Source organism: Oncorhynchus clarkii, chromosome 14 (genome assembly GCF_045791955.1).
Source record: "Oncorhynchus clarkii lewisi isolate Uvic-CL-2024 chromosome 14, UVic_Ocla_1.0, whole genome shotgun sequence".
Lineage (NCBI taxonomy): Eukaryota > Metazoa > Chordata > Actinopteri > Salmoniformes > Salmonidae > Oncorhynchus > Oncorhynchus clarkii.
The window spans coordinates 31,932,591-31,946,687 of record NC_092160.1 but is presented as its reverse complement, the minus strand read 5'-3'; the positions used below and the strand labels follow the sequence as shown (position 1 = coordinate 31,946,687).

General features: G+C 45.4%; 1 protein-coding gene across 15 annotated transcripts in view; it reads right to left on the bottom strand.

Moving 5' to 3' along the window:
• LOC139366522 (UDP-N-acetylglucosamine--peptide N-acetylglucosaminyltransferase 110 kDa subunit) overlaps positions 1 to 8,918 on the bottom strand; it is a 36,090-nt gene extending 27,172 nt beyond the window's left edge. For 4 of the 15 annotated variants that reach the window (XM_071104109.1, XM_071104111.1, XM_071104110.1 and 1 more), the window contains exons 1-6: positions 8,542 to 8,917; positions 6,546 to 6,729; positions 5,730 to 5,973; positions 5,377 to 5,445; positions 1,466 to 1,582; positions 733 to 812 (exon numbers count right to left, since the gene is read on the bottom strand). In XM_071104109.1, the coding sequence (XP_070960210.1) occupies positions 733 to 812; positions 1,466 to 1,582; positions 5,377 to 5,445; positions 5,730 to 5,973; positions 6,546 to 6,729; positions 8,542 to 8,578 (731 nt within the window). In that variant the 5' untranslated portion in view covers positions 8,579 to 8,917. Of the gene's footprint in view, positions 1 to 732; positions 813 to 1,465; positions 1,583 to 3,006; positions 3,303 to 5,376; positions 5,446 to 5,729; positions 5,974 to 6,545; positions 6,730 to 8,541 lie in introns of those variants that run through there. The other 11 variants (XM_071104103.1, XM_071104105.1, XM_071104104.1 and 8 more) reach the window with 7 other exon arrangements.
• Between the last annotated feature and the right edge of the window lie 5,179 nt (positions 8,919 to 14,097).

Sequence of the window (14,097 nt, the reverse complement as noted above, 5' to 3'; positions counted from 1 at the left end):
GTTTTACAATAAAAAATATTTTGCATCTTCAAAGTGGTAGGCATGTTGAGTAAATAAAATGATACAAACCCCCCCCCCGAACATCTGTTTTTAATTCCAAGGCAACAAAATAGGAAAAACGGTGGGAGTAAAGACTTTCACAAGCCACTGTAGATCTACTGCTTCTTAGACTTGCTTTCAATGAGAACGACAGATCTATAACTCACATTTCTGTGTGAACATGGTCCGGTCGCCCAGAGTTACATATTGCAGCTTTCAATAAAAAAGGTTAAATAAATACCACACAACGTCAGAGTATGTACTATTTATACTATCCATCAATCTACATAAAAACATGTTTTATTTTATTTGACTTACCGACAAGATACTAAACTTCCCATACAAACCAGCACCAAGGCTCGACATGCGCTCTACTCGCAACAAAAACATTGGGTTTGCGTACTGCTGCTACTACTACTGCTACTTTCATGTGCATGATTCTCTGTGTTTGACTTTCTTCAAATGTAATTACAAGGTGTCAGAACGTCATACCTAGGCTACGGCCGAAACGGCACCCTATTACTTATATAGTGCCATTTTTGACTGGAGCCCTATTGGCCCTGGTCAAGAGTAGTGCACTACACAGGGAATAGGGTGGTGTTTGGAATTATTAGATGATTAGAATTATAAAATGACACGAACAAGGGAGTGTCTTCAGGTTTAACTGGTTATACCATGGGAACAGTCACTGACCTGTCAAAGATGCGAGCCTCTTTCAGAACGTTGCCCAAGTTGATGTAGGCATCCAGGAAGTTGGGATCCAGAGTCACAGCCTGACAAATACCCATAAATCCATACATCATACACAACGAACAGCATATACTGTAGTAGAAGTGTGTTAAACATTTCCTCCAAACACCAGTTGTAATGTGGACTATTTAAGTTAATATTCAGTTAAGCATAATTAACACAATGCTCTGCATATTTATATATGTTCTCATTATGTAATCCACATGATTTCAAGCGTTCCATTGATGTCACGGGTTGGTCACTAGATGCGATTCTGGATGTTACTCATATCTGTTGATAGGGCCTGACGCCAGACTGCAGGTCCAAGGACACTGATTGCAGCTGACGTTGTTTTGGCTTAATGGGAAAAACAACGTCATAAGGGGCATCTCTGGTCGAAGGCCAAGTTAGACATTTCCTCTGCTCTTGTTGCAACTTGTATTAAACCAGATTTGCGATTGAATAGATCCAGCATTGGTGTTTAATTTTGTTCAGCCAAAAATCCCCTTCACTGTGTACTGTCCTTTCCCTGTTCACTGGTGTACACTCTACTAGGACGGTACATAAAAAGTTCAGACATGAATAGTATTGTTTGTGAATTATCAAACTTTTCAACCCAGACATGAACCCTTAGTCAGTCAGACTATCCTGGCCTGTCTTTTGTTTTTACATCATCGGCTGTGTAGAAAAGTCTCACCTTCTCAAAGTGGTGTATGGCCAACCATATCTCTCCCTGGGCGTTGAACACACAGCCCAGGTTGCTCCAAGCCACCGCAAAGTTGGGCTGAGTCTCAATAGCCTTCAGGTAACACGCCTTCAAATGGGTTAACAATCAAAACCAGAGGAAGAGGAGAGGAAGAGTAGCGGTAGAGGAAAAGAAGAGCGGGAGCAGTGGTAGAGGTAGGAGGAAAGGTTGTAAAATAAAGATAAGAGAATAAAAACAGGAAGAAAAACAAAAAGGGGCAGAGGATACAGAATTAGTGACCGTTCTCAACCAAAGCAAAAAGTGAGTGTGCAGCATGGACTCGCCTGCGCTGAAATCTGCGGCGCTAAGCTGCCTTGCTTATTCCTACGCTGCGCAGATCCAACCAGCACCCACACGCAGACCGACATTCTGCAGTTATCATGGCCTCCTTCTCACAAGACGAGGAACAGAAACGTTGACGAGCCTTCTCTGCTTTACTATGTAATGTACAGCCGATAATAAGATGCTAATGTCAAGGGAAATACCTAAATGATATTCAAATTCATAACACAACCAGTAACTTCTATGTTGGTTGCAGTCTATTTGACAGCTGACTATAGTAACTAGTGGTATCTCACAACCTTGAATGGCGGGTGCTGCGTGCAGGTGGAGGTCCCTGTAATGCTTGCGCACAAAAAGCTACGTGGGTGGGGCATGTCCTAGGTGTGTGTTTGGCTACAATCACATCACCACGCACACCGCCACTGCCGACCTTGCTGCTGCTTAGCAACAAGAGGTCGATGTTTGCCGCCGCTGCGCTCGCTGAACCCGGCCGCGTTGCGGACTGGCTGCAGACCCGGAGCCCCGGGAGACGCCCTGCTTACCTAGACTGCCACACTCTCTGTACCCACAATGCCTTTCAGGACCAACGAGTGGCAGGGGACGGGGTTGGGGTTAGAGGACCTGGAGACCACAGCCAAGCGGCTGGTTAGATAAGAGGGGGAATATAGAGAAGGGGAGTTTTGGAAGTTATGGGGCATCAAGACGGCCAATTGTCTGATGCCCTAAGAGAAGGATAGGAGAGCTGATCTACCACCAGAGCCCAGGGGCTGTTCTGCAGGGCAATGGGGAAATAGAGGTGTTGTTTAAGCAAGCCAATGGTGTCCTCTTGGGAGGCTGGGGGTACGCTGGGTGCCAGGCTGACAGAGGGCGTCGGGGGGAGGGGGGGGTCTGTACCCAGCAGGCCGGGGGGGGAGGAGGGGAGGGGAGCTTTGTGCCTGATGCTTTCTTGGCCTTGGTTGCCTTGTTCGCTGCGCAGCCCCTGCGTTACTGCACACTCACAGCGCAGTCTGCATCATCTGCAGAACGCTGCAGCTCCAAAACCAAGAAGGAAAAAAACTACATCAACAGGACAACAAGTTAGAGGTTCTTACTCAGGATTTTATATTTTCCCCGCTAATTGCTTCCATTTTTGCCATGTTTTTATTTTATTTACTGATATATACGTTTTGGTCGTTATGGTAATTTAAGACATTTAAAAAAGGAATGCTTACTGTACTTCTTTTTTTGTGTGTTTTTGTTTGTTTAACTTTTCTTGTTTTGTTTCTCTGCTCTTCAGAGTCTCTGCCACAAGACAGAGGAGCTTCTTGCTCAGGCATAACGTAGTAGTTCATGGTTTCTCTCTCGCTGGCAGTTACAAACCCGTTACCATATTGTTTGTCAGAGGGGCGGGCGGCAACCTCAGCAGCTGGTGGTTGAGGACTGATGCTGCCCTAGTGATCCATGTTTCAGCCAGGGCACCTAGGGTACGGTAGCAGGAGTAATGTCATCACCCACCTGAAACAACCTTCTAAATAACATCATCAGTCGTGGAAAAAAAAAACCAAGAGACAAAATAAAACAAGAGCGTTAGTAAAAGTTCCGCAAAACAATACACAATTATTTTAATTCTCATATGGAAAGTAATTAAAACGTATTTAAAAAAAAACACTACAGAAGACAACCTGCTGTTTACACTCATGCAACGTTTACTGTATTTTCTAAGAAAAATAATGGATGTTTCAAGAGGGGAGGGTGGGGGGGGCAGGAGGGAAGAAAGGCTTTGATAACACGTTTCATAATATTAATAGTTTGGCCAAGCTAGGAGAAAGGAGGGAGGATAACTAGCTTGATCTTCATCAAATGAGCTGATGACATTTCTTTGGGAATAATATGTCATAGCATACGCTTTTCCTTCAACCTCTTCTTCAAAAAGGTTGGTTTTTTTGAAGGGTTGGCTTTTTCTTTGTCCTGTTGTGCTTGAATCCTGGCCAATGGGGAGTGAGAAGAAAAGCCTCAGTGTGTAATGTTTGGGCATCTAGAAGCCTCCATAGGTAGCTCTGAAATAAAGAGGTCAGCGCTGGTTGCTGCGCATGCGTGTTTCTCTCTACCCAAGCCAACTGAACGCGGGCGGCGGAGTGCAGTTTGTGAGCTGTCTGCCTGACGCAGCAACGGAAGATACTAGGCTCTTGTAAGGAGGGGTGTGTGTGACAGTATGAAAACGTGGTACAGTCCTGACTGTTCTATCTACCCACTCTAAGACAGCAGGGAGCTGTCAGCTTGGGGGCGTAGCTGGGGTGTCAGGAAGGCAGCTCTTAGCGCGCACACTCCACCGGCCCTAGCGAGCGCGCGGGGGGAAGGAGCAACAGTGCAGGGGGGCTGGCCCGGCGATGAGCTGGCAGCTCCCTGGAGCTCCTCCCCCTTCTGGCACCAAATAAGATGGCCTGGCACCAGGTCACCTAGCAAGATGTCAACTCCAGCTTTCACCCAACCCAGGGAAGGTACAGATATCATATCAGGGAGATGGGATAGACATAAAATGGCTTAAGAGTAGATAAAGGTGTCAGAGGGCACCCCATAAGATACAAGAAGACTAGCAAATCTGCATGGGTAGGGGGTAGTGGTACAACTGGATTGGGTGGTGGGGTGGTCCATTTTTTTGTTAAATAACTGGAGTGATGTGGTTTGGTTAGAGGCCATCTTATCTTTTGCATTGCAAAGAGATTAACTAACTTAATCAGTTCATTTATCCTTCCAAGACCGAGCCAGCATTATCCCTCCAAAACCACCTTTGTTTACTTTATTGTTTTATGTGTTTATAAAATATCCATATCAGAACCATAATTACTGCTACCAATTTGTAAAGCCCAGCCTTTCTTCCTGTGAGGGGAGGGGGGCTGACCGGAGGTGGAGAGGTCAGCGAGAAGAGCATTGTGGGACTAAAGAGAGAGAGCAGGGGGATTGTGTGCAGGTGGAGTGAGAATGAAGATGACTATTCTACCTGGGCTCAAGTATAAAGCCGTCTCAAATCCGTAATAGAAAGAAAAGGAGGGTTTAATGGGTTGGGGGTGTAGAAAATACCCCCTCTCCCTTCAAAATAAAGCAACATTATTAGCCTCATAAGAGGGAGGGGGAATCTGGGGGAGGAGGGGTATGGGGCCTGCCCAGAGCCAGGGTATAACGGGGGTATGGGGCCTGCCCAGAGCCAGTGGGAGGGGGGGGGGGGGGGCTTGCCAGAGCGTGGGGCCTGCCCAGAGCCAGGGTGTAGTGGGGGGGTAGGGCCTTCCCAGAGCCAGTGGGTGCTTGCCAGAGCGTGGGTCCTGCCCAGAGCCAGTGGGGGGCCTGCCCAGAGCAGGGCGTAGTGGGGGGGTAGAGAAGGGCCTTAGATGGCATCAGGGATAGAGAAAAATCACACTCAAGTGATTGAGTGAAAAGTCTGAGTGAGGGGGAAGAGACGGGGACAACTTCGGCCATCGGGCTCAAAGGGGGGCGGGGGGGATATAACTGACAAAACATCTTACAAAGAAATCAAAGAACAAAGTAAATTTTTAAACAAACAAAAGATAAGCAAAAAGCTGTGCTGGTGTCAAGCCCCTCGAACATACCTTAGCCTCTTCCAAACGCCCGAGGGCTTTGAGCAAGTTCCCCAGGTCGCTACGGACACAGTACAGATCCTGAGGGACGGGAAACAAACAAGAGATTAGAGCTCCAAACCAGAAATGGACTACTAGACTGACTAACACATGTTACAGTCTGAGATCTACAAGTGATCATCAAATGTCTGGGTAGGATACTAGAATAGATATCAGATTGGGGTAGCTTGGGGGACGGGGGACAGGGGGGGACGGGTGTCAGACCTGTTCAGCATAAAGGTTTGGCAGAACACCAAAACATTGGGTTTTGTGCTGGGCTGATGGTTTATGATGGGGTACATGAATTGGGCCCAAGGTCTACTCACAGGGTTGTACTGTAGGGCTGAGACGTAGGCCTGGACTGCTCCCTCCATGTCCCCCGCTGCCACCAGGGCTGCTGCCAGGTTGATGTACCCGTCGATGAAGTCTGGTTTCAGCCGCAGGGCGTGGCGGTAGTGCTCTATAGCCTCCTGCAACTGGCCGCGCTCCTTGTACACGTTGCCCAGGTTGGAGTAGGCCTCAGCAAGCATAGGGTTCTGCTTGATGGCCAAGGTGCTAAAGTGGGCAGACCTGGAGGGACAGATGAGTGGAGGGGGTCACGAGGCTGGTAGGGTGTGTGGTAGTACTGGGTTGGAGAGATGTGGTGCTGTGTGGTCCAATAGTGATACTTAAGTCAGTCAATGGGAGATCTCATTTAGCACACTAGCTAGTGTGTTGTGTTCTGTGAGATAGTGGGACAACTAGAATAGTTGTGTGTGGGGGTTCAACTTAAATTTAATTCAAATTTCACAACAAATAACTTCCTTGTGCTTATTATACATAGTGACAGAGGAACAACCCAAGACACCTGGGAAAAACAGACAGATCAAACCTAACACCTGTAAGAGAAAACAGCCACCACCACCACCACTGTAAAAAGAGTCATGTCAGAGTGGGAAAAGAGGTCAATAGAACATGTAGGGAGATCCCTAACAGACAAGCCACACCCCCACAGATGTGTCGTAGTAGTATGAACTGTCGGCAGCCAGTGTATTACAGTCCCAGCCAGTCACAGCGGGCCCAGTATCCTCTCCAGACCATGTAGACTGACTTCAGTGAGCTGACCCCTGACCTCCAGGTCTTTCACTCTCCCCCCACCTCACCTGTCGAGCCTGCGACACTGGAAGTGGATGGAGGAGAGCAACAGTAGCACGCCCGTGTTGTCGGGCTCCTGCCTCCACAGCTGCATACAGTGGCGCTCGGCAGCCTCAAAGTCACCCGACTGGTACTCCCTGTGCGCCAGCTCGGCCAACCCTTGGAAGGAAAGCATACGTTGTTTTGTCGGTTCTGTAGCACCAACACCCAACAACCCGAGGAGGGGGGAAACAACACGTTAGAGGTGATGGAAGAACACGAGGACAGAGACAAAATAATAAACGAGATAAAAGTACTGGAGAATTCATAAATCAGACTATTTATAATTGATAAATGCCTTTGGTTGATACATAATTGCACTGAAGTATATTAATCAATAGTTGAATAAAAAAAAGTTGTGTAGGGATTAACTGTCAATCACAGGGTATGAGTTTTAGAGACTAAATGTGTGACCATAGGCCAGGTTGCTACTGTTATTCTGTTTTATGAGCTCAAGAATTCAACTGTCATTCTTCCTTTGAAAGACAACTAGCTAGATGATTAGCTGCTGTTAGCTGGATAACAGGAGCTGAAGAAACATAGTAAGTGAATTATTAGGATTTTAACTAACGTTAGCTAGTCATCTGCGCCCTTATCATGAAGAGATAAGTATTACCATTAGCTAGTTAGAACTGTCTGACATGAAATGGTATGAAAAACGCAATGTTGTGCGATGAAATGAAAACGGACCAAAGTACATTGCTGGATGAAACGTAAGGTGACGGTTTACAAATGGACGCTAGATGGCGGACAAATACAACCCCATCAACATCTGGGTAACTAACGTTTGATGCATGCCTAAAAGGAAAACAGACCCAGCACAATCACAGTCAATACACACAGGACCAACAAGTTAGCTAGCTAAATTGTATTGTATCAAACGTTAGGGAAGACATCAAGAAAATAAAACGAAAGTTGTCTTGCGGGATTATGTTCAAGTTGGCCAATACAATAACATATTTCAGTCTTCATGTCTGGCGGGTTTATCTACATAGCTGATCCATTTAGTGTGTTTACACAACAGATCGCTACATAGCCACACCTGGCTGACACCAGGAAACCGCAGAGGGAGCACACCCCTATCCACATCGACGGGACCACAGTGGAGGTTAAGCTTTAAGTTCCTCTGGGTCACTGACAATCAGAAATGGTCCACCCACAGACAGTGAGGTGAAATAGGCGCAAAAGCATCTCTTCAACATCAAGAGGCTGAAGAAATTCGACTTGGTCCCTAAGACCCCCAAACGTTTACAGATTTAAAATTGAGGGTACCCTTTCGGGCTGTATCGCCGCGCGCAACAGCAGGGCTCTCCAGAGGGTGGTACACCTACAGCACCCGATGTCACAGGAAGGCCAAAAACCACCCGAGCCACTGCCTGTTCTCCCCGCTATCATCCAGAAGGAGAGGTCAGTACAGGTGCGTCAAAGCTGGGACTGAGAGACTGAAAAACAGCTTCTATCTCAAGGCCATCAGACTGTTAAATAGCCATCACTAACCGGCTACTCAACCCTACACCTTAGAGGCTGCTCCCCTATAGACATGGAATCACTGGCCACTTTAATAATGGAACACTAGTCACTTTAATAATGTTTACAAATAGCTTTACTCCTCATTTATACTGTATTCTACTGTAGTCAATGCCAATCCGACATTACTCTTCCTAATATTTATATATTTCTTAATTCCATTATTTTAGATGTGTGTCTTGTTGTGACTTGTTAGATAATTTACTGCACTGTTGGAGCTAGGAACACAAGCACTTCACTACACCCGCAATACCATCTGATAAATATGTGTATGTGACCAATACAATTTGAGTTGACACTATAATTGAAGATGGCGCAACATTTGGATTAGTTACACGCTGGCACAAAAAAATGGTTCTGCAAGATGTTAGCATAGGCTCGTGTCATGCTAGCGAGGAAGCTAACTAGAGAGCTAATGCTAACTGAGGCGAGCTCTACCTGTGCTGTCAGCCACATTTCCCACGGAGCTCGCCATCTCCTCGGTCTTCGAGTCTTGCACGGTGGTCGTCAGTGTTGTAGTTTGATAATATCAAATTAAGAGAATTTAATTTCGTCGATTGATCGAAGTTTCTTGAGCCGTTGCTTGCTAAAGCTGTTAGCCTAGCTATGCTAACCACATAGTCAACGCTAGCTAGTCAAGAAGAATGTCACTATTTTCAGATGGCTAGTTCCTATGCTATTTGCCGTCCTTGCCGATATAACTTCTCGCAATCAGCCTAGCTCTAAATTTACTTCAAATTCACAATCATGAAGCGCAGGTTCGACTTGAACAAAGCGACTCCCGAGTCATAAAATGGCGAATGAGCCTCAGCCAGGGATTTTTTTGTTTGTTGCCAGAATATAGATCCAACGAAAAATAATAAATCTACAAACTGTACAGAAAATGAGCGTGGTGGTGTGTGGTCCAATGAGCGTAATTAATATTAATTAATTATTCAAAGGGAACACACCCGACGTTTTAAAATCGAGTATATGCAAACATTTTGTAAATAATTATTTTTGCGCGGATGGATACAGAGATTTGGTGGTGCATCATTCCCCACATGTGCACTGCGGCAAGTCGAAGAGTGACACGAATGTTCTGAAGGTTGAAAATAGAGGGTAGTGAAGATGAACCAAAGCAGTTAGCAGATGGAAAGGCTGAGTTGTTATGACATTGATTGAAAGACAGAAAAATACATATGACGAGTGTTTGATGGCTAACTATAAATAATTTACACTTGTCTGGGTAGGAAGGCGGGGCACGACCATTCACATCTGTGGTCAACATCTTTCTCGTTGCACAATGATTAAACAATGGATGCATATCCTTCATTTTCCTATACCCCCTGTTTGATAATTGTTGTGTCCATGTACAACTAACTAAATAGTACGTAATGTGCAGTGACAGTGCACACCTTGACAAAATGAGAACCGCCGACTTTAGGCACCTTTCATTTTTGAACCACGACCAACAGGGGGCAGTCGCCACATATCTTTGATTCGTTGTACAGACATTTGGAGGAGGTAAAGGACAGGTGTCAAACTCATTTCACGGAAGTCCGAGAGTGCAGGCGGTTGCTCCTCCGTTTTACTTATTTGATGAATGAAGGTCACTAATAATAAGGAACTCCCCACACATGGTTGTCTAGGTCTTAATTGAAAGGAAAAAACAAAAACCTGCAGGCCCTACATGGAATGAGATTGACACCCCTGATGTAAACTCTGCAAAATTGTAATGCACAGCCTGTTATTATTATTACTTTTATTATTATTATTATTATACCTTAGATGTTTATTATTATCCAATCACACACAGCTATGTATAACCAGACATGCATAACCATGTCATCTTTGTTTTTCAAACTTTCTATTCTGTAATAAATAAAAAAGACCGCTGCACCACTCGGGTGTCGTCCGGGTTAGGGTTTGGGCGGTGTAGGCTGTCATTGTAAATAAGAATTTGTTCTTAACTGACTTGCCTAGTTAAATAAATATTTTTTTTAAATAAAACATTTGTACAGAGTCAACTATCTTTGGAGAAAGTGACGTGTGAATAAGTTACTGACAAAAATAAGCAGTTTAACAAGGCTATAACTTTTGTAAATACTTAATTTTTTGTACGAGAGGCCCTGTAACATGTCATCTCACTCTCTCTCTTACTTTCTATTTCTCTCTCTTAAACCTGTTCCCTTTCCTGTATCCCCACTCTCCATCATCCTCTTTACCATGGAAATGAAAAGCCCCTCCCCTTTCCTCTAGCCTCTCCAGCTGACTGACATGTCTAGAGAGATCCTGAAGGACGTTGAGACCTGATGTGAGAGATTGACTTCCCATTCTACATTCTGCCCTGCTTGAAGTCGTTGGAAAGGGGGACTCTGCACCGCTCTTTCTTCCCAGAGCCGCTCTATGGGAACAGGGCCGACACCATTGGTCATGTCTGGTCCTCTCTAGTCCCCTCTGTGTTCTCAGAGCATGCATAGCCGCATCCAGTTTGTGTGTTTGTCCCCCCTTTTTTTCATTCCACACCCCTCCCTCCATCCCTCTCTTTCCCCTCGGCTCTGTTGTGCTGGTTAGTCATCGCCTAACGCAGCTAGGGCCGGGGAATGATGTCATGGGTAATGGGCAGTGTCTGCAGCAATTCTATCTGACATGTTTTTATCTTTGTTCAGGCCCATCAGGGTGGACACACACACACACACACACACACACACACACACACACACACACACACACACACACACACACACACACACACACACACACACACACACACACACACACACACACACACACACACACATACACACACACCTCCACATATCCTCAACCCCAAGGTTCACTGCTGGGCAGATTCACCAAAACAAGCTCTGCTTTCATTCTTTCGCCCATCTCAATGGCTCAGTTTCCCACAGAGAATAGACACAGCAGGCCAGGCTATTTTAGGAAATGTGATTAAAAAGAGGGTCACCCACTCACACACTAACTATCTGTGCTGGGACCCTGATAGAGGCCCAAATGACACCCTGTTCCCTATATAGTGCACTACTTCTGACCAGGACCCCATAGAGCTGTGGTGAAAAGCAGTGCACTATACAGGGAATAGGGTGACATTTGGGAAGCATACACAATCTTGTACCCATTAGAACAGGGTTGTATTTATCAGGGCACACTGTAGCAAAACATGTTGCAAAGGTAAACAAGCATTTCTTAACGGACATGTTCAGATCATCCCTCCCTGTTTCAGTCCATTCTTACATTTGGTGCCTAAGGAACACGACCCAGTGGTGATGTATGAGGTTTGGGGTATTTTTTAATTACTAGGCCAGATTGTTCTGCTATCTCATGAGTGAACAGAAATATCACCCATTCACATTAGTTTACTCAATCTGGACTGTCCTCAATAAAGGACCCATAGTCCTGTGCCCGTAGTGATTATATTTGGGGTGTTGTGTTTTTTAATTACTAGGCCACAGCATTTAGTTCTGCCATCTCATGTGTGACCAAAACTATCACCTACTGATTCACTGGGTCTGGGCTGTGTCCCCAATAACGTTCTGTATAAATAGTAAAAAGACGAGGGTCACCCGACTCAATGTTCCCATAATCTGCTCGGTGACCCTCGGAAAGAGTGGTGATGTCTCAGCCATGTTCTTGAGCCATCATTACTGGACCACACCACGGTGTTCTGACAGCTCATCTCATGGGTTACCAGAACTATCACCCATTATCTAAACTCTCTCAGGCTGGGTTGTGTCCCTAATAGGCTACATTTAAACAGACAGACCAATTCTGATCTTTTGCCCAATTATTGGTCTTTTACCAGATCAGATCTTAGGCCTATAATTGGGCAAATCAGAATTGGGCTGCCTGTGTAAATGCAGCCATACAGTCCCGAGCTCAATAATGTTTTGTTCTAGGTGTTTCCTTTTTGGAGATGTGGTTGTGCTTTATAGTTAGGCCTATTGGACAACAGCCATCTTATCTCATGGGTGACCAGAGTCTCAGCACAATTGTTTTAGTGTACAGATGGCCCAGTTTCAGATACTGGCACACATATCTGCACAGCTCATGCTCATGATGTTCAATGTAGTTGGGTTACATTGGGATCTTCCCCATTACTCATACATCCCCGTTTAATATATTATTTTATTTATCTAGGCAAGTCAGTTAAGAACAAATTCTTATTTACAATGACGGCCTATCCCAGCCAAATCCTAATCCAGACGACACTGGGCCAATTGTGCACCGCCCTATGGGACTCCCAATCACATCCAGTTGTGATACAGCCTGAAATCGAACCAGGGTCTGTAGTGACGCCTCTAGCACTAAGATGCAGTGGCTTAGAACACTGCTGCGCCACTCAGGAGGGTTAGGTTGGGGTCTTGCCCGTTACTCATACGTCTCTGTTTAATATAGTGGGGTTTGGTTGGGGTCTTGCCCGTTACTCATACGTCTCTGTTTAATATAGTGGGGTTAGGTTGGGGTCTTGCCCGTTACTCATACGTCTCTGTTTAATATAGTGGGGTTAGGTTGGGATCTCCCCTGTTACTCATACGTCTCTGTTTAATATAGTGGGGTTAGGTTGGGATCTCCCACGTTACTCATACGTCTCTGTTTAATATAGGGGGGTTAGGTTGGGGTCTTGCCCGTTACTCATACGTCTCTGTTTAAGATAGTGGGGTTAGGTTGGGGTCTTGCCCGTTACTCATACGTCTCTGTTTAATATAGGGGGGTTAGGTTGAGGTATGAGTAACGGGGAAGACGTCTCTGTTTAATATAGGGGGGTTAGGTTGAGGTATGAGTAACGGAGAAGACGTCTTTGTTTAATATAGTGGGGTTTGGTTGGGGTCTTGCCCGTTACTCATACGTCTCTGTTAAATATAAGGGGGTTAGGTTGGGGTCTTGCCCGTTACTCATACGTCTCTGTTTAATATAGTGGGGTTAGGTTGGGGTCTTGCCCGTTACTCATACGTCTCTGTTTAATATAGGGGGGTTAGGTTGGGATCTTACCCGTTACTCATACGTCTCTGTTTAATATAGTGGGGGGTAGGTTGAGGTATGAGTAACGGGGAAGACGTCTCTGTTTAATATAGGGGGGTTAGGTTGGGGTATGAGTAACGGGGAAGACGTCTCTGTTTAATATAGGGGGGTTAGGTTGGGATCTTACCCGTTACTCATACGTCTCTGTTTAATATAGGGGGGTTAGGTTGAGGTATGAGTAACGGGGAAGACGTCTCTGTTTAATATAGGGGGGTTAGGTTGAGGTATGAGTAACGGAGAAGACGTCTCTGTTTAATATAGGGGGGTTAGGTTGGGATCTTACCCGTTACTCATACGTCTCTGTTTAATATAGTGGGGGGTAGGTTGAGGTATGAGTAACGGAGAAGACGTCTCTGTTTAATATAGGGGGGTTAGGTTGGGATCTTACCCGTTACTCATACGTCTCTGTTTAATATAGGGGGGTTAGGTTGAGGTATGAGTAACGGGGAAGACGTCTCTGTTTAATATAGGGGGGTAGGTTGGGGTCTCCCCTGTTACTCATACGTCTCTGTTTAATATAGTGGGGGGTAGGTTGAGGTATGAGTAACGGGGAAGACGTCTCTGTTTAATATAGGGGGGGTAAGTTGGGATCTCCCTCCTTCCAGGTCCCTGACTTGCAGTTGGTAGAACAGCCACTAGGTTACCTTGAAAGTCCACAGAGGCAACGTCACATGCCTTTGTAAAGAAAACCCGGCAGCAGAAAGAAACATAAATAGATGTTAACTGGTCCTGACATTTTGCTGACTGAGGGCCAATCCTCAAGGTTGTAGAGAAAATGAATAGCGAGATAAAGGTGACAACCTTTTTTTATATAATTAATTGAATGTAACCAATGAAAAAAGCACCACCTGTGAAGGGAAACCGTATTCCTCTGTTTTCTGTTCGTCACCTTATTAACAGCCTACCGGGGAAATGTTTGATGTTTACCCATATAGATACACACGATAAATAATGAGCTACGACCGATACACG